The 19495-nt window shown below is 41.1% G+C and overlaps 1 protein-coding gene across 3 annotated transcripts in view; it reads left to right on the top strand.

Moving 5' to 3' along the window:
* Positions 1–19481, top strand: part of nxph4 (neurexophilin 4) — a 168902-nt gene extending 149421 nt beyond the window's left edge. For all 3 annotated transcript variants that reach the window (XM_008115089.3, XM_008115088.3, XM_062971116.1), the window contains exon 2: positions 10978–19481. In XM_008115089.3, the coding sequence (XP_008113296.1) occupies positions 10978–11745 (768 nt within the window). In that variant the 3' untranslated portion in view covers positions 11746–19481. The remainder of the gene's footprint in view (positions 1–10977) is intronic.
* The last annotated feature ends 14 nt before the right edge of the window (positions 19482–19495 follow it).

Here is a 19495-nt window from a genome sequence, read left to right as displayed (position 1 = left end):
TGCCTCAGAGCAGTGTTTCTCAACCTGGGGATCGGGACCCCTGGGGGGGGGGGTCACGAGGGTGAGTAAGAGAGGTCGCCAAAGAGCATCAGAAAACAAATATTTCTGATGGTCTTAGATGATCCCTTTGGCAGAGAAGGCTGAATATCTCTTTGCCTGTCCTTCTCTTCCTTTTTGGAAACAGATGGCAAATCCTCCCACCAAAAGTCCAATTTGCCCAATTCTATTGTTGGTGGGGTTCAAGGGGCTCTTTGATTGTAGGTGAACTATAAATCCTAGCAACTACAACTCCCAAATGTCAAGGTCTATTTTCCCTAAACTCTGCCAGTGTTCACATTTGGGCATATTGGGTATTGGTGCCAAGTTTGGTCCAGATCCATCATTGTTTGAGTCCACAGTGCTCCAGAGATGCAGGTTAACAACAACTCCAAAACTCAGTATTTTCTGTTGGTCATGGGAGTTCTATGTGCCAACTTCAATTCCATCGTTGGTGAAGTTCAGAATGCTCTTTGTTTGTAGGTTAACTACAACTCCCAAATGACAAAATCAATCCCCCCCCCCCCAACTTCACCAATATTCAAATTTGGAAGTATCGGGTATTTGGACCAAATTTGGTCCAGTTAATGAAACGACATCCTGCATATCAAATATTTACATTACGATTCAGAACAGTACAAAATTACAGTTTTGAAGTAGCAACAAAAATAATTTTCATTGCTACTTCACCACAACATGAGGAACAAGGGGTCACAGTATTAGGAAGGTTAAGAACCATTGCTTCAGAGGATGGTGGACTCGCCAGCTTTGAATGTGCTTAAAGAGAAGTTGGTTGGACATGTTTTTGGAGTACGTTAGTCGTGTGTTCTTGCATGGCAGGAGATTGGATTAGATGGCCCTTGGGGTCCCTTCCAAGTCTAAGGTTCTGTGATTCCAAGCTGAGAACATTTGTTTTGAGACCTCCATGCAGGTAGTTTGAAATACCTTTTCTTGGTCTGGTGCCTGCAAAATAGTAGGCTAAAAAGCTACCTGATCTGAAAAATCCTTGGGCAGACAGTGTGTATATAGCAGATGTACTCCTGCCCGATATGTCCATCTGTTCTTCTCTCATGCCAAACATAGCAAATAGTTCTGGGATTTTTTTTAATCACAAAAAGCAAAATAAGAAAAAGTAGTAGTGATGAATTGATTGTTTGAACAGTGGATGGGAGCTGCCAGATCTCCAGGCTGAATCTGTGACCTGAGTCTCAAAAAGATAAGGAGTAGGTCATGTCCGGAGCTGGCCACATAATCATTTGAAGATGTACAACTTTCTGTAGGGATTATCTCAGATTCTGGACAACAGGTGGGGTCCTCTTAAAAATAGATATTTGAGCTCATTTTATCCTAGAAAATTTCCAAAGTACTTAATTGGAATGTCCTACAACAATGTGTGCAACCTCTTTCAACTCATTTTCTCATATAATTTGGACTACCATTTCCATCATCCCCACCCACCTTGGGTGATGTAATTCAACACATATGAAGGCCCATTTGGTATAGTGTATCTTGAGGGAACTAGGAACAATAGACCCTTCCTTTTTCAAGTATGCAGAGACCATAGGCAAGAGTGTGGACAGAAAATACCTGAAAGATTGCTTCTTGCAGAGCTTGGGAAAGTTACATTTTTTGGGCTACAACTGCAGTGTTTTTTCAGGTGTGATCTCTTGTACATTTCCTCACATCAAGAGAGTCCCGTGGTTGGTTGAGTACACACAATCCAATACATTCACTCCAGAGTAAAACAGCCTCACATGGGTCAAGCTCAATGATCTGATGAGCCATGTATGTGAACCATATGTATCCCACTTTAGTGACTTTGAGACAGGAGTGAATCTGGAGTAAGACACTTGTTCCCTTCACCGTGCTTCACTGATGGCAATGACCTCCCATGATTTGGTGGATTGCAGTTACAGTCAACCCAGCCTGCATAGCTCATATGAGAATTAGCGAGAACTGTGTAGTCTAACAATAATGGAGGGCTACAAATTATTATTCATAGAACAAGGAAGGGATAATACAGTGAGAAGCTAGGGACTACTTTGGATAGCTTTCTGCCCTCTCATTCATCATGAACATCATTGTCCATACCCTTCTATCTGCTTGACAGGGTGGTGAGTGTATCATACGTCAGTACCTTTTAAGAAGAGATAAATGTAGAAGAGTGAGTAGGTCATAAACAGAGACTCGGCCTGGTAGCCCAATCAGAGTGTCAAGGAGCCATCAGGAATAAGGAAAGAGCACTGTGTTTTTACATTACTGTACTACCTCTCTATCCAAAGAAATGATATCTATGGTTTCACTTATTAATTTGGGGCTTCAATTACAACCTACACCCACTTCATAATACTTCTTTTTTTGTCCCATTGAAAATAATAGGATTTGCTGTTATTCATGGTTTCATGTATCTGGGAATGTGTCCTGTATGGATATGCGGGTTGTAATGTACTATTAAACAACTGCAACCTAATAATTCCCCAAAGAGAATGAGTTGCAGCAGGAGAGATGGAGTGGCTGGTTTCTACAGAGCCTCATATTACCTCTGAATGTGGCTATGAGTATGCATCTCCCCCAGTGGACAAGCGACAAGCAGCCAACTTTAAGAGAGACTGTAATGCAAATGTGTGCATTCATCACAGTAATTTATCACTGCACCATAGATCATAACAACCCAATGCATATATTGGATTATTTCCCAAGAGATCTCATTCCTGCAATACACTTAAAGGGAGAAGAAATTCAAAGCTGTGTCACATTTAACAAACAGAAGAAAGATAAAGGAGAAGGCAAGGAAGATAATTGGAGGATTTCATTTGGCCCATATTTTGAAGTAAACGAAAGTGATTCACACTTCTTAGACTAACAAAGAGATTGGAATACAATAATATTTTTCGGACGCCTCTGAATTTTGTGGACTAGTTCTTAGTTTCAAAAATGTGTGGGGGAAGCAAGTACAATTTGAATGAAAAAAATTTGCAACTTAAAAAATGGCAAGAAACATGATGGCATCAACACAGCAGCGGGTTAAACCACTGAGCTGCTGAACTTGCTGACTGAAAGGTCGGTGGTTCGAATCTGAGGAGCAGGGTCTGCTCCCTCTGTTAGTCCCAGCTTCTGCCAACCTAGCAGTTCAAAAACATGCAAATATGAGTAGATCCATAGGTACCACTTTGGCGGGAATGTACCAGCACTCCATGCAGTCATGCCAGCCACATGACCCTGGAGGCATCTGAAAAATATAATTGTTTTCCAATCTCTGTGTTAGTCTAAGAAGTCTAAGAACGCTGGCTCTTTGGCTTAGAACTGGAGATTAGCACCAACCCTCAGAGTTGGACATGACTAGACTTACCCTTTTCTTACAGTTGAAATATAATTATATTTCTGCAGACTGCACAAAGCCAACACACAGAAAGGTTCAAAACTGAGTTGCTTCTGTATAAATCCCATCTCTTCTCTTTTGCATTTGCTCTAGAATGCCAAAACATGGTCCTCTCTCAGTTCATTTTTGTCCAAGGTGGTGTAGTGGTTAAAGTATTGGACTGGGATGTGGAAGACACAAGTCCGATCCTCAATAAGCCATTAAGTTAATTGGATGACGTTTGTTTACTGTCATTCTTAGCTTGATCCACACCACAGATTTTTGTGAATTGGTGCCAAGGGACAGCTATATACTCCGCTCTGATTTTACTTAGAAAAGTATAATATATTCATTTCTAAGCCTAGAAGTTTTAGTCAGAAAAATCAACTCCAAAAAAACTAAGCCAGTTTATTCACAGGTCAATATGAATACTGTATCTTAACTCTTAACAAAAAAGAAACCACTCATTCTCTGAGTAGAGTGGCAAAAGGTAAGAACTTAGTCCATCCCATATAACCTAAAACAGTGGTTCTCAACCTGGGGGTCGTCAGGTGTTTTGGCCTACAATTCTCAGAAATCCTAGCCAGTTTACCAGCTGTTCTGGGAGTTGAAGGCCACAACATCTGGGGATCTATAGGTTGAGAATCATTGGCCTAAAAGAAACATTAACTTCTCTTACTCTCTTCACCATGATGCCACTTCTAGCCTTTTTGAATGCCTGGGTGGCAGTGGAGGCTTTCTCGTCATTGGTGCTTTCTCGTCTCTACGGTATGACTCTCAACTTATATATAGGTGATATCATCAATAATTTTGATCCCAGAACCTGACCTCGACATATACATGAGTATATAGGTTGTTGCAATAAAAATAAAATTCTGCAAGTTGCAAAGTTGGGAAAAGGGAACTAGCAAGCAAGCATCAGTCAGGTCATGCTGATCCTGACTTATCCATGAGTATATATGGTATGCTAACCAATAAATAAATAAGAGACTTCACAGCCTTTTCACTGATAGCCTATACGCACCTGTCCCAAATGGGTTTACTCTTTGAAGTTATTTTTCTGGTCTATACAACAGTTGACAGCTTCTTGACCAGATTATACAGATGCTGGAGAGTTGTGCTCTTGTACATGTATGTGCTGGAAAGTGATTCATTCTGTCCTTTTGACTGGGAGGCCTTCACATCTCTTGCATATCTCTGGTGCAGGAATTGTTATCAGCCATTCTTCCCCATGGGGTAAAAAGAAGAATGGGATGGAACTAGGCCAGGATCTGGAAAGTTACTTTTTGAAATAATACAATGTAAGCCAATCCAATTACTTATATTAAAGTGACATTTCTTTAAAAATAGAGCACTACTTTCCTAATTCTCAGTACAAAATCTCATTTTGTCCACATGGGTGGCTGAGATTGTGACAGCTTTGCTTTCTGATGGTTCAGTATCCATAAACTTTATTTCATGAACAAAAATACTAAAATAATGTGCATAAATTACCTTCAGGTATATGTGTATAAGATATATATAAAACATAAGTGAATTTTGTATTTTAGTTTGGATCTCATATCTCATTTTGTACTTATTTTCAAATACAAATATTGCAAAATTGCAAAAGGAAACCCCGAAAGAAACCCAAACCGTTCTGATCCCAAGCATTTCGGATATGGGATACTCAACCTGTAGTAACTAAATCAACTGTGAGAATCATGAGTCCTAGGGCCCTTCCACACAGCCATATAACCCAGAATACCAAGGCAGACTGGTATCGGACTGTGCCGATCAGTTTATAAACCTTGCAGTAGTTAAGCAGTAGAGAAGAGATGGTGCGGGTCTCTGTTTCTGAAAACAGGGGTGGCAGGAATCCACAGATTTGCCTCTTAGGTTAAACACATTTTAGTGGTGTTTCAGTTGGTAGTGCTTGCCTCTGGATTTTTATGTCATCTTCATTTTCTTTGTTATTGAAAAGTTAAGAGTTAACTTCACAAAAATGCCAGATCACAATTATAATGTAAATAGGTATGTTTTACTTCCTTTATGAAGGAACTACTACCTTCATACTCTGGCCCAGATCTAAACAGAGAGAAAAAACATGATTTACTAAAAGACTGACTTGACTGGATTTACACCGGGACCTAGCCTTGGCCCTTGGTTTCTCCCGGCTGACTGGGTTTTCAAGTGGCAAACCTCCCTGTGGTTTCATTGTCACCTTTTCCTGCTCCGGTCTCCCTTTTAATGAGCATCCCCATGTGTTTCTTGTACCTGTGAAGAGCGTGGTGTCTATAGCTGCTCTCTACCTGCAGTGCATGTGGTTTTGCTGCCTAGGGGGAGATTTGGGCTGGAACCAATCAATCAAGAGGGATTGGTGTGTAGGGCATTTGTGTGTTAAAGACAAGTGCACACAGAAGCTGTAAGATTTGATGTCTCTCTTCCCTTTCTCCCCTTTGTCCTTTGTCTAGGATGATTCTGGGTTGCTCTTTGTGCCGAGGGACTTGGTACTGAGATCTGTGAAGCACCAGTCTTCATTCCCTCAATATTTCATGGCCTACAAGCAAATATCTCATGGAGTAGAATAGCTGTGGTCAATCAAGACAATGGCAACACAGAGAGAGAGAGAGATTGGGCATTCATGTGGCATTCATCGAGGTTTCACAAAGCTCTTCTAGGTGCTAGTTGCTCACTCCTGCATTTGTGATACTGTTATCAACTTTTTTTCGAGACAAGGTTGATGACAGCATACAACTCCCTTCACTGGGAAGAAGCATCTGGTGCTAACAGGCTGTTTCATCCAGTAAGGGAAGACAGATAAGAAGCAGCAGCAAGAAAGAAAGAATATGGGATCTATTTAAATGTGAATTAAGGGACACATGTATATTCCCCCAGACTCACTTTGAGGATTATACACCTTCAAGAACAGCTTTAATAAGGATGCTTGAAACAGATAATGGGCTGGATGAAGAAAAACAAATTGAAACTGAATCCAGATAGGACAAAGATGCTTGCCATTAAGGGTCCTAACCCTAGGTTGGAAGTTTGTCAACCAAATCTGGGTGGGGTTTCATTCCCCCTGAGAGGAGTGTAAATGTTTTTGCCACTTCGGATTCTGGATCTGGCTCTCCAAATGCCAGCCCAGGTAAATGCGACAGTCAGGAGTGCTTACTACCAGATCTGGTTAATACGCTAGCTTCTGACTCCCTTGGTTTGCTTATAATTCTCCCTGTTTTTGTGCTCATTCCTTGGGATCTTGTACTATGAAAAACTTGGCTTTGAACATTTCAGACCTTTCCACTCTTTTCTGGGAAGGGTGTCTCTCATGATCAGATATAATGCTGTCCCTTCACTGGTTATGTTCAACCATTGGCACTGAGCTTAGAACATAGGTTTTAATTTTCATGGTATTTATGTTTTTAATTGTTTTTGTTATGTGTTTTAATTCTGTACCTTGATTTCCATTTATTCTGGGATTGGTCCCCATGTAAGCTGCCTCAAGTCCCTTCGGGGAAATGGAGGCAGGTTATAAGAATAAAATAATAATAATAATAATAATAATAATAATAATAATAATAATAATAATAATAATAATTGGTTGACTACACTATCACTTTGCAAGGTTGCCATATGCAATAAAAACAGAATAAAAGTTTGGAATATAAACTGAACGCCATTAGGACAGCTGTCACTATTTTTCTGCCTTTGGAGAATCATGAATTAGGACAAACATGTGGCAATATGCCACAATTGAGGTCAAAGCATAGGCATGCACATACAAACATATTTATTTTTTTGTTTCGTACACTGACACCTGGCTTTATAGCCTGAAGACATTCTCACAGTGACTTGCAAAATATTTATGCAACACAATCACAATCCATTTCTTAGTAGTACTGATGGCAAACCTGTAAAAGAGGTTGAGAGCTATTCCCCATTGTTGCAGATTGGGCAGTACTGCTGAGAGACAGCAGGTTGCCCAAGAGAGTAATATTCGAAGTAGTGGTCCAGCCTGCAAGTTATTTACTGCTGAACCATGAGTTTCCAGAAAAGAAAGAAACAGTTGCTGTCCATGGCCACAAAGATTATGCCACATTGGAGAAAAATCCCCATTGAAAGCATTGAATGTTTGCCATTGTATGTTGGAATCTGCCCTGAGTCCCCTTGAGGAGATAGGGTGGAATACAAAGAAAGTTTTATTATTATTATTATTATTATTATTATTATTATTATTATTATTATTATTATTTATCATTGGGAATTTAACTTAATATGCACTGCTTTAAACAACCTACTAAATTCTTGATTAGAGGGGTTGACTTTTAATCAGGGACTTAGAGCCCACGCTTTTATATTGCAGTTCTTACATACATAACATCTCGGTAATGGACATTATAGTGTCGTCCCTGGTTATTCGTACCCCAAAAATGTTGTTGGAAATAATATCATGGAACCCCCTACCTAATATTCAGCAATAGGTTAAATTAACAAGTGGCATCTATGTGTCCTGAGAAAAGTTGTAGAACAGAAGTGAATGTCAATGCACTTGAATTGTTTTTCTCTGATGATATAAGTCAAATGTATTTTGACCTGGCTAGATTTATTAAAAAGCAAACAGGACCTGGACTGAGGCTTTCAGTCTTATACAACAATATCAGTGTGGTCTACTTAAGGTTCGGTAAGGGTTTTTCTTTCAGTGCCCTGTCCTAAGAATGTGCCTTCGATAATATGGGGTTGATGTTGGTTTTGATAATGATCCCAGTGCTCTGTATGTGTGTGTGTTTTGATGGTTGGAGCTGTGAGGCCACCAGAAATTGGTCTACAGGGGGTGAAAATATTCACGAATTACTGGATTACCCTTATTTTGTCAGGCATGGATGACTTCTAAATTTGATGCTTTGCTGTAACACCCTGTGGCCTGATAGTTAATCCCCTCTCATTTCTTTATAACCATGATGATTCTTGAGAGCAAGACATCTGTCACATCCTCTTGCTTCTGTTTGATCCATGTTTTCTCAGAAACATATAATGCAAAAGTCAGTGTACTTGAATGGAAGACTGTCAATGAATACCAGGTACTATATTTTAGAGATAGAAACTGGCAAAACCATTCCTTGCCTAAGAAAATCCCAGGAAATTCATGGAGTCACTTCAGGTTGGCAGGCAACCTGAAGGCAGAGACTGCACACAAGAGGCAAGGAGCTTAGTTCCTTTCTGTTCTTCTCCTACCATTTCTGTGCCTTATCTAACTGGTTCTGTTAAAAAACAAAGCATATATACCTGAAATCTTCCTTGCCTTGATGTAGGCAAGAGAGCAAACAGGAGGAGGGGAGAAGATGGCTTTTGGGTCTCTTTAATGATTGCTGGAATGATGTGTAAGTTAAAGTATAGCATTTCCCCCTCAAAGTTGACTTCAAGAGCTTCCCCATAAATCTTTCTGTGCCAGAATAATTCACTTACTGTGTGGATGAATCAACAATGCCATTGTTGATGAATAGGCCACATACTTAGGAAGCTAGCAGTGCTGGCGATGGCAAAGAAGTGCCATTCATCCATCATGGCCTGTCAGCCAGCTGCTATGTTGGCAAGAAAGCTTTTGTGGGCCTGGGGGAGTCAATGACACAATTGGTATGGTGCTGAAGGAAAGCTGAGGCAGCCTATGTGAGTGGATAAGGTGGAAAGACTAAGAAGAATAGAGTGGAAAGAAACTCTGAAGAAGCACAGGAAATGTAAGCTGGACCCTAAGGGCAGATTACCCCATATCAAAGTGGCCAGACCGGCTGGCCTGTTGGTTCATTTCCCTCCAACTTCATTGTTCAGGCATGGCCAGATGCTTCAGAGAGATGTTTATGTGTAGCAGAAGTAGCACACCACTTGTTGTTTGTTCCCAATATCTGACAGACTTGGAGGCAGACTCATTATTCAAATCTGTCCGCTGACCATCTTGGCTAGTGTCCCATGCATCTATGAGCCAGCCTCTGTTATGTATTGGAATTGAGTTAGTTCACTGTGAATATGGCAAACATCTTCAGTTTCAAACAAGTTGTGGGAGACCACACTAGATTATCTTGTGTATCTATATTTTATTTCCAGTAGCAAAACAGAACTTGTGTATAGTGAGAACTTTAGATTGGGGGATAGTATAGCAGGGCTTGAGGTCACCGTCAGGGGCTGCCTTGTTGCCCCCTAACTCTGTCTGCCACGAGTAGCAATAGTAAAATTACCGGGTTGCTGTGGCTGTATGGCCATGTTCCAGAGGCATTCTCTCCTGATGTTTCACACACATCTTTGGCAGGCATCCTCAGAGGTTGTGAGGTCTGTTGGAAACTAGGCAAGTGGGGTTTATATATCTATGGAATGTCCAGGGTGGGAGAAAGAACTCTTGTCTGTTGGAGGCCAGTGTGAATGTTGCAATTGGCCACCTTGATTATAAACCTCACTTGTGTAGTTTCCAACAGACCTCACAACCTCTGAGGATGCCTGCCATAGATGTAAGTGAAACATCAGCCTGGAAAACTCACAGCATCCCAGTGATTCTGGCCATAAAAGCCTTCGACAACAGAGTAAAATTATCTTTCCCATGTGGCCTATTAAGAACTTCTGGCACATGAGGAACCTCTTCCTTGTGTGGAAGCACATTTGCATTGTATTGTTTTAAATTTATTTATTGTATATTGCTAATCTGTTTTAATTGCCCATGTTTTAATCCTTTGTATTGTATATTGGCATCGAATTCTGCCGGATTGTGAGCTGCCCTGAGTCCCTTCGGGTGAGAAGGGTCGGATAGAAATGATGGAAATAAATAAACTATGCTCCAAATTATGGCATAGCACCAAATATAAGGGAAAGATCATGTATTTTGCCATGGCACCTGGCAGTTAATTTGGCAAAAGATGGTGGTTATTATAGTTCTGGGGAGGAGGGCAACATTTGATCCATAGGCCATGTTATCTAATCTACTCTGATTTAAACAATCAATCCTCTGTTCTGATTAAAATCAGAGTCTTTCAGTCGCCCCATGGTGGCTTATATGTTAAATTAATACTGGTCTTTTGTAGAACCCATATATCATTGCTAAGATTAAAGAAGACCCTCCCCATGTGGCTCAAATTGAGTAGGCTGTGTGAATAAATGCATAGAAATGTATCTTGGTTGTGCAGTTTAGTTGAGCTGCTGAATTTGTTTTTTCTGTGCCATGGCTATTTTGGATTATTTATGCCAGGCTTTGGAGATCTGAATCTCTGCTTTTTAAAGCCAACACTAGAGCATCAGATCTTTCTATTGGGGCCTAGTGAACCCAAAACACAGAGATAAAACACCCACAGCCATATATGGTAAACCAGCTTTGTTAGGCTTATGGACACATTGGTGGGGCATAATGGAAGTTATAAACTAGTATACTGGAGAGTGCTGGGCTAGGAAAGTCTCTCAGATTTACACTAGGAGAATATTAGTTTATATATCTTGTAAAGTTCTAAGGATGCCAAAGTACTTTCCATAGACTTTGCACTGGGCGTGATTAACAAGAACAATAGCTTATGAATATGTGAAGGCTCACAGATCTAACTCAAAACTCACCAATTCTCTCTTCTCTTTGGTAGGTTGTCTATGTTGATGGCCATGTGACCAAGACCCTGAACTATTTGGAGGTGAATCCCCCGGGCGTCTTGAAAACTGGACCATATGGCACTGCTTTGAAGCCTCACCCGCTCAGCCCTGCTCGGACATTTTCCAGTGAGCCATCCAAAGCTAAACTGGATCCGTATGGTGGTGCCATGGCACCATGGGACTGGAGTAAGAACCAGACAGCAATGGAGCACTTCAATCAGCGGGCCAAAAGAAAGCCTTCCATGAAAGCAGGACGTACCAAGAAGATCTTTGGCTGGGGGGATTTCTATTTCAACATCAAAACCCTGAAGTTCAGCCTCTTGGTGACAGGCAAGATTGTGGATCATATTAATGGCACCTTCAGTGTCTATTTCCGCCACAACTCCTCCAGTCTGGGCAATGTCTCAGTAAGCATTGTGCCACCAACTAAGATAGTTGAGTTTGATGTCTTGGTTCCTCCTATCCAAACCCAACACCTCCACCCTCAGCAGTCCACTTTAGCTGAGCCCAAGGAATCCAAGACCTTCAACTGCCATGTGGAGTATGAGAAGACTAACCGGGCACGCAAGAACAAGCCTTGCCTCTACGACCCCTCCAAGATCTGCTTCACTGAGCATACACAGAGCCATGCTGCCTGGCTGTGTGCCAAACCTTTCAAGGTCATCTGTATCTTCATCTCATTCTTCAGTATCGACTACAAGCTAGTCCAGAAGGTCTGTCCAGATTACAACTTCCAGAATGAGAATCCCTATTTTGGCTGACGAGGGAACAGGGTGCTTTTGAGGGACAGGGATGTAGGGAGGGGAGGGCTATTTAAGTAAGTGGTGATTTTTATCAGGGTGAGAGTTGGAGGAACAGTGAAAGAAAGAGAGTTTGATGGACAGTGAAAGAAACAGAAAAGCTCCCTTTCTCTGTTCTTGATGGGAGGACAGTCACCAGGTCTGACTAGGAACTGGATGCAAGTCCATCAGATAAACATTCCCCTCCCAGTGACCACTCAATCTCCGAGGACGATGGGGAAGTGGAGATCTATCTAAGAGATGACATTGCTTTCATGCTCCACCTATCCCTCTTCTGATGTCTCTTAGGGGTGTCTCATGGAAGTTCCCAGCAATATGAAGAAGCGGCTTGCTATGCCTGTCTCTCTTTTGTGCATAAAAGAACCCTGCTGCTTTGTGGCGCTGTCACAATGGTTACATAATCCTTTCTCCTGAAATCATACCTCCCATTTGGAATGTAAGGGTGCTGAGTGGCATCAACCATGTCTATCTGTCTGTCTATCTGTCTGTCTGTCTGTCTCTACCTCCTCAACTCTCCCTGGGATAAGCCACAAACCATCAATCTGACCTGACTGAGGCTGTAGGAAAGGGCAGGAAAAGACCAAGGAGCTGGGGAGTGGATGATGACATGGGGTAAAAATTGTCCGTCGTATGATCATCCATATACAAACAAAATAGAAACACAATACAAAAGGGATAGATCACATTAAATTTGGGGTGGGGGTGGGATTTGAATTGAATGTAGATATGGAAGTTGGAGCCACATAGCATCAATTTGAAGAAGACAGAAAGGTTGGAAGCTATACAAAGGCATCTGAATGTAACCAAAATGGTAGCCTTTTTTTGTGGGCATGTGAAAATGGAAAAGTTCCCAGCAGAGGCATGGGTGAGTGTTAATAGAAATCTAAGTAGGTGTGTGTAAGGGCAGCCAAAGAGACTGAAATTCAACAGAAGCGTGTCAGTAGAAACAAGTAGATGGAGTGTGTATGTGTACACAGCATGGTGCCTCACAAGAACATGTGCTACGTTTTGTGGCCTTAATGACACACATGTGCACAAGTGTTCATTTGAATATATAATGAGAAATGTATATGCATGTTAGCAACAAGTAACAAAAGTGTGTGAGAGTTTTAATTAGGGCTGGAAGTGTTTATTGATCTATTCAGCCGATCAATCAACCAGAGTTAATCACAGATAGAAATTTCTCCTCCTAATTGATCATTGGGGTTTCAAAGAAGAACACGCTGTTGGGTGTCTGGACAGGTGTACTAGCTCCCTTCCTTGCTGCAGATGGGTTTTGCTTCTAGTTTACATCCAAAGAGAACCAATATTTCTTATTTCAGGGTGAAACCATTAGGGTTTTCCTGCCAGCAATAAGAATCACAGAGCAACCGTGGCTGACAGTGCTCACTTGAAAAGGACATCAATTTGTCTTTTAAATCTGGATCTTTTGTGCTACCTATGGGATTTGAAGTTGTTCCTTTTTGAAGCCGTGTAGGCTGTGGCGTATGTCTGTAATTGGGACTATTCTGTATGGAAAAGAAAATGTAAAAGATAGCCTTTTTCCTTCTTAACAATGAGAGGCAGCTTCTAGTTATTCAAGGAAAAGTGACCTCATATTTTAGTGGGAACTCAAGCTTTCCCTTCTGCAACATAAAAAGCACCTGTAAATGTTTCCCACATTTGAGTATCAAGTACATACATATAGATTTAAATATAATTGATCTGCTGAACAAAAGCCAGTTGATTAATCAGCAAAACCTCTCTTTTTTTCTTGAAAACCAATAGACAGTCTATTTAATCTGTGCACGTGTTTGCGTGTGAAGATTTCATCAAAGAGTATGGTGACATTTGGAGTATGTGTTTTATCAGGAATCTGAATGCATCAAGGAGTGCCAGTGTGTAAAAAGGTGTGGGTGAACAGGTGATATGGTGTTGATGGGGAAGTCTGCAGGTGACTGAATGAGTTTGTACATTGTGTTCAAGGCCTTATCTTGTTTGACTGCAGGAAAAGAAGACACCACATTCACTTTACACAATGTAGTTATTTTGAATTCCCGTTGCACTGTGTGATGTCTCATACTTGGTTGTTTGCCTTAGAACAGGGGTTTCAAAGTCATTTTCATCAAGAGCCAAATTAGCCTTATGGTTGCTTTCAAAGGGCCGTTGAATCCATGGATACATGGGGCCAACTATAATTTTTTTAAATAGGGTTCAGTGCTCTTTAGTTCTAACCCAGTTTGGGTACCTAGATGTTATTGAACAGCAACTCCCATCACTTTTGATTATCTGCCATGTGGATTGGAGATAATGAGAATTGCAGTCCAATAGTGCTTGTGGCTCTGAGGTTAAGGAAAAGTTAAATGACATTTTAAAGCCAGACATCATACCCCCACAAGCCTTGTATCTAAATCCAAACCCCAGTCCCCTAACTAAACAGAACAAATCTCAGCCTTCCAGAGGTTATAGAGGCCCCTTCCACACAGCTGAATAAAATCCCACATTTTCTGCTTTGAACTGGGATATATGGGATATATATATCCACCCTGAGTCCCCTTGGGGAGATTAGATGGAATACAAATGAATTATTATTATTATTATTATTATTATTATTATTATTATTATTATTATTATTATTATTATGGCAGTGAGGACTCAGATAACCCAGTTCAAAGCAGATATTGTGGGTTATTCTGCCTTGATATTTTGAGTTATATGGCTGTGTGGAAAAGCCCTGTGTCACAACTCTCAGCAGTTTGAGTTGTGGTGTATAATGATGAAGAATACAGGCATTGTAGTCCAGCATCTGGACTGCTACATTTCCCAATCACGTAGATCTGACACAAGGCGAAACTAGGGGCCCTTCCACACAGCCCTATATCTCAGAATATCAAGGCAGAAAATCCCACTATATCTGCTTTGAACTGGGTTATCTGAGTCCACACTCAGATAATGTGGGATTTTCTGCCTTGATATTCTGGGATATAGGGCTGTGTGGAAGGGCCCATAGTCTCTTTGCAGTTCCCCAGATGACTAAATGGGTGAGGATTATTGACTTCAGATTGTTTAACTGTAAAAGAAAGAAGATTATTCTTTCAGTTACTGTTGAAATTAAAGTGAAGAGTACACAAGACTAGTTTCTTATGCAGAAGTGTGAGTTTAATTCAGTTCTGGTATTCTGAACAAATTTCTGGGGTTAGAATTGATTGATTCTAAGTATGCATCTTTCATACCAAATTCAGTGGGTGTTGTTGTTTTTTAAGTAGCTCCTGCAGTCTTGCTGCTTTTGTATCTCTGGGTGAAAAAGACATTTGGGCTACTTACAGATCCATGATACATACAACTTGACTTTTCTTTCAGCTTATTGACCCTCTTCTGCACTCATCCTTCTACCTTCTGAGATAACACAAGTTTTAAAACCAGTTGGGGGCACCCATAAACCAGGTGTGGATATCAATAGGGAAAGTGATACTCTTCTCTTTTGATAATCAACAAAGAGAGAGAGAACAAAACCATAAGTACAACAATATCACATGGCTCAGATTTTCCTAGACTGTTTCATGTCAAGAAGTATAAGTGTGGAATTGTATGCTTGAATATTCTCTATATTAAAATATATTCTGCTTCTGTAATCCAAGCATATTAGGGGGAAGTGTCTCTCAACCTGTGGAGGTCCCCAAGTGTTTTGGCCTACAACTCCCAGAAATTCCAGCCAGTTTACCAGCTTTTAGGATTTCTGGGAGTTGAAGGCCAAATCATCTGGGAATCCACAGGTTGAGAACCACTAGTCTAGTCTCTGGAAATGCTAGCTTTCTTAATTGAAGTTCTGAGTGGTTTTTAGCCTAAAGAAGGCATGGGCCATTTTTGTCCCCCACGTGTGTCTATTTGTTTTTACTCTGAAAATTCCATCTGGGGTTATAGAAGGCATTTCTAACACATGTTTATGTTCTCTTCTAGTGGACATTCCTGCCACTTTGGAGGCAGCATAAGCCAATTTAGACCAAAGAAGAAATCTGTTTCAATACAGAAAGTGACTTCTGCTTATTTTCTGTTCTTAAAAATGTGGTGACAATTTCTTCTTGTCACTTAAGAGGAATTTAAGGGCAAAAGCTATGTGTGTATGTTTTGTTTTGTTTTTTTGCAATGTGACAAAGATTTGCCCCTTGAGGTCTCCAGAGGAGCTAATGCAATCACCCAGAATCATAGAATCATAGAGTTGGAAGAGACCTCACGGACCATCCAGTCCAACCCCCTGCCAGGAAGCAGGAAGTCGCATTTAAAGCACTCCCAACAGATGGCCATCCCGTCTCTGCTTAAAAGCCTCCAAAGAGGGAGCCTCCATCACACTCTGGGGCAGAGAGTTCCACTGCTGAACAGCTCTCACAGTGAGGAAGTTCTTTCTAATGTTCAGGTGGAATCTCCTTTCCTGTAGTTTGTAGTCATTGTTCCACTTCCTAGCCTCCAGGGTAGCAGAAAACAAGCCAATCTTCTGCAATTGGCCACCTCTGACCTGGGGGTGGGGGTTCTCTTTTCAAAGGTTAACAGTAAAGCATTGAGATCTTCCCTGCATTCTCAAGTGCGATCCTGGGAAAGCAGTATCATGTGATATTTCCAAACATATAGATTATCTATTCAGACATCAAAGATGAAGTTATAGATTGCTTTTCAAATGTGCAGGTGAGCTCTGCAAATTTCTTGGAGATGACATCCCCGAGAAAGACCAGAATTTTGCCATGTACCTTTTTTCAAAAGTAGCTTTGACTTGTTCCATCTTCACCTACAAAGCCTTTTGCTTCCAAGGGCCATTCATGAAATACAGCAGTGTTGTGCTGGATTCGCAAATGGTGAATTATGAACACATAAGCTTAACAGCAGGTGATGAATTCAAAAATAGTATTGAATAATATACAAGAAGTGACTGATGTCTCTGAGAGTGTTGGTGAACGATGTTTAAAAGGAAAAGATATTTGTGTTAGAATGCATGAGTTGTAGATCATGAATCAAAGGCTCGTCTTGGCTGGAAAGGGAAAGGGAAATGGACGAAATCGCTTTGCATCTGCATACCAGAGATAAGTCATCTCGGCCCGCGTTGTTCCTGATTTTTCAGGTACCAGTTGTACTGCTGACATTTGCATCCTTCACCACATTGAAGCTAAAGTGGAAGAGTGGGCAACGGAGAGGGTGTGCCTCTCCCACTGTTTGGGCATGTGTATGCATGCCTCTATACAACTGGAATCCTGTATCTGTCCACATGGTATGAATGAATTCTTGCACAAAGCTGTTGTGCAGGTGTCTGTACATAAATAATTGTGTAAGTGCTTTTGACAGGATCTGCTGTTAGCATCTGTAACTGTGCATGTGTGTATTATGTGTTAAGAACTGGTAGGAATTTGCAACCGTCTGCATAAATAATGCCTGAGCCTATGAGAACAGAGCAGTGGTCCTCAACCTGGGGTCCCCGGATGTTTTTGGCCTATAACTCCCAGAAATCCCAGCCAGTTTACCAGCTGTTAGGATTTCTGGGGGTTGAAGGCCAAAAACATCCGTGGACCCCAGGTTGAGAACCACTGTCCTAGAGACTTAATATTTAGGCTAGAAGTTCATCTTTTTTCCCCTCTTGGATCAAAATGGAAGGCATACAGCACTAATTTGTTTTCCAACCAACCTTTTTCCCAAGGTGGCTTATATTCCCCCATTACACCTTCACGATCCTATGAGGTCAATCAGGCTGAAAGAAAATAACCACTCCAAGGTCATCCAGGGAAATTTGTGGCCTGATGGGGAACACATCTCAAAAGTCCCAGCATAAAACCCTAACCAGTATGTCACGTTAGGGTTTTTTTCATATGCGTTAACACATACACATATATTTCCAAAATATTAGCCTCACGCCTGTTGGAAATTAACCTAATATTACTTCCTTTCTTTTGATCACTTGGTTGTGACTTATGAATGAGCTCTGCCTTCTTGGCAATAGATTTTAGGATTCCCAGTATTGGCTCACGTGTAGTGCAGGCTGCATTAGAGAATCTCATTTCTAAATAGATAGAAGAAGAAAGCCAAGCTGCACAGTCTTTTTGCTGGAAAGTTACAGAATAGCAGATGCCTCCAGCAGGATGGTTTGATCTTTCAGTGTCTCTGGTACCACATTAATTTATCCAGCACAAATTATTGTTCCTCGAGTGATTCAGCAGTTGGAAGTACACAAAACCCAAGCTCTCCCACTGAGCTATGGCAGTAGTAGGCACAACTAATGTGAAAGCAGTGTGAATCACTCCTGTTTTCATTTTGAGAGGACAAGCCATTTTTAGATAGCAAGGTAGTAATGTTTGAAACTATGCCAGTAGCCCTTAATAGACTCTTACATCTCTGAACTGTGAACGAAGCAAATACGCTTGCAAATACCTCATTACTTTTCAAAATCCAGCCGTAAGGGAGGAGGCAAGAGGCATTCAACTCACAAGTACAGTAGAGTCTCATTTATCCGACATAAATGGGCCGGCAGAACGTTGGATAAGCAAATATGTTGGATAATAAGGAGAGATGAAGGAGAAGTCTATTAAACATCAAATTAGGTTATGATTTTACAAATTAAGAACCAAAACATCATGTTATACAACAAATTTGACAGAAAAAGTAGTTCAATATGCAGTAATGCTACGTAGTAATGACTGTATTTATGAATTTAGCACCAAAAATCACGATATATTGAAAACATTGACTACAGAAATACGTTGGATAATCCAGAATGTTGGATAAGCGAATGTTGGATAAGTGAGACTCTACAGTAGTTGATATCTAGAGTTACTACAGTAGGGTCCTAGTGCTGGATACCCATCATCATATGTAAAGGAAAAATGGCTCTTCCTACATATTCAGCCAAAGTTAGTATATGCTTGGTGGTCTCTTTAGTTTCTGTTCCATGTTCTGGACAAATATTTCTATCTGTGACTTCAGAGATCCCTCCCACGCAGCAGCCAATGGCACAAGAAGCATCACAAGGCAACCATTTGCTATGAAAACCTTATTTCATCCCCTTTGGCATTCATTTCATGCATCAGGTCACATGTGGGGCATTGCAGTTTGAAATCCTCATGGGTGATTGTTCTCATCGTCTCCGTCTGGTTGCCACAGCACTTGTTTGTGCGTCTGTCTCAAGAGTCCATTTATGTGTGTAAGTAAATAAACAGCAAGGGGTCTGTATGCAATATGAGTAGACATGCTGTGTTGGTTTTTGCTAGGGGTGTGTGCAATGTGGAGGCATGCATCTGATAATCTGGATGCCAGTTGCATTGTTTTCTCGTACCCTTACCAAGGTCAGAAGACCCTTGTGCATTGCAGAGGAGGCTTTTGCCTGAGAATATGGTTCAAGAACAGAGACAGCTGCTCAGGACTGCAACTCTGTAGGCAAATGAGGGCAAATTAAAGGGAAGCAAGAACTAACGAACCAACAGTACTCCCATGGATCAGTTCCCATCCCTCTGGACTGTCTGTCATCATTTGTCACTGTCATTACCTATAGAATGTCTGTAATCTGTGAAGAAGTGAGAGGCCACTGGACTGACGGAGGTGACAGTGGCTGGGTTTCTCCTTCACCCCACGGCAGGGTCACGCTCCCTTCGGAGGCATCCCCTCACCCCCCAGCTGTGTCCTTTGCCAGGGTGAAGACTTCTTCATATTTTTATATATTTAAATTAAATAAAAGAGAATAAACAGAACTTGGAGAATGTTG

This window comes from Anolis carolinensis, chromosome 2, assembly GCF_035594765.1.
Source record: "Anolis carolinensis isolate JA03-04 chromosome 2, rAnoCar3.1.pri, whole genome shotgun sequence".
Taxonomy (NCBI): Eukaryota; Metazoa; Chordata; class Lepidosauria; order Squamata; family Dactyloidae; genus Anolis; species Anolis carolinensis.
The sequence above is the reverse complement of the archived record's forward strand: the minus strand, read 5'-3'. Positions and strand labels throughout refer to the sequence as shown.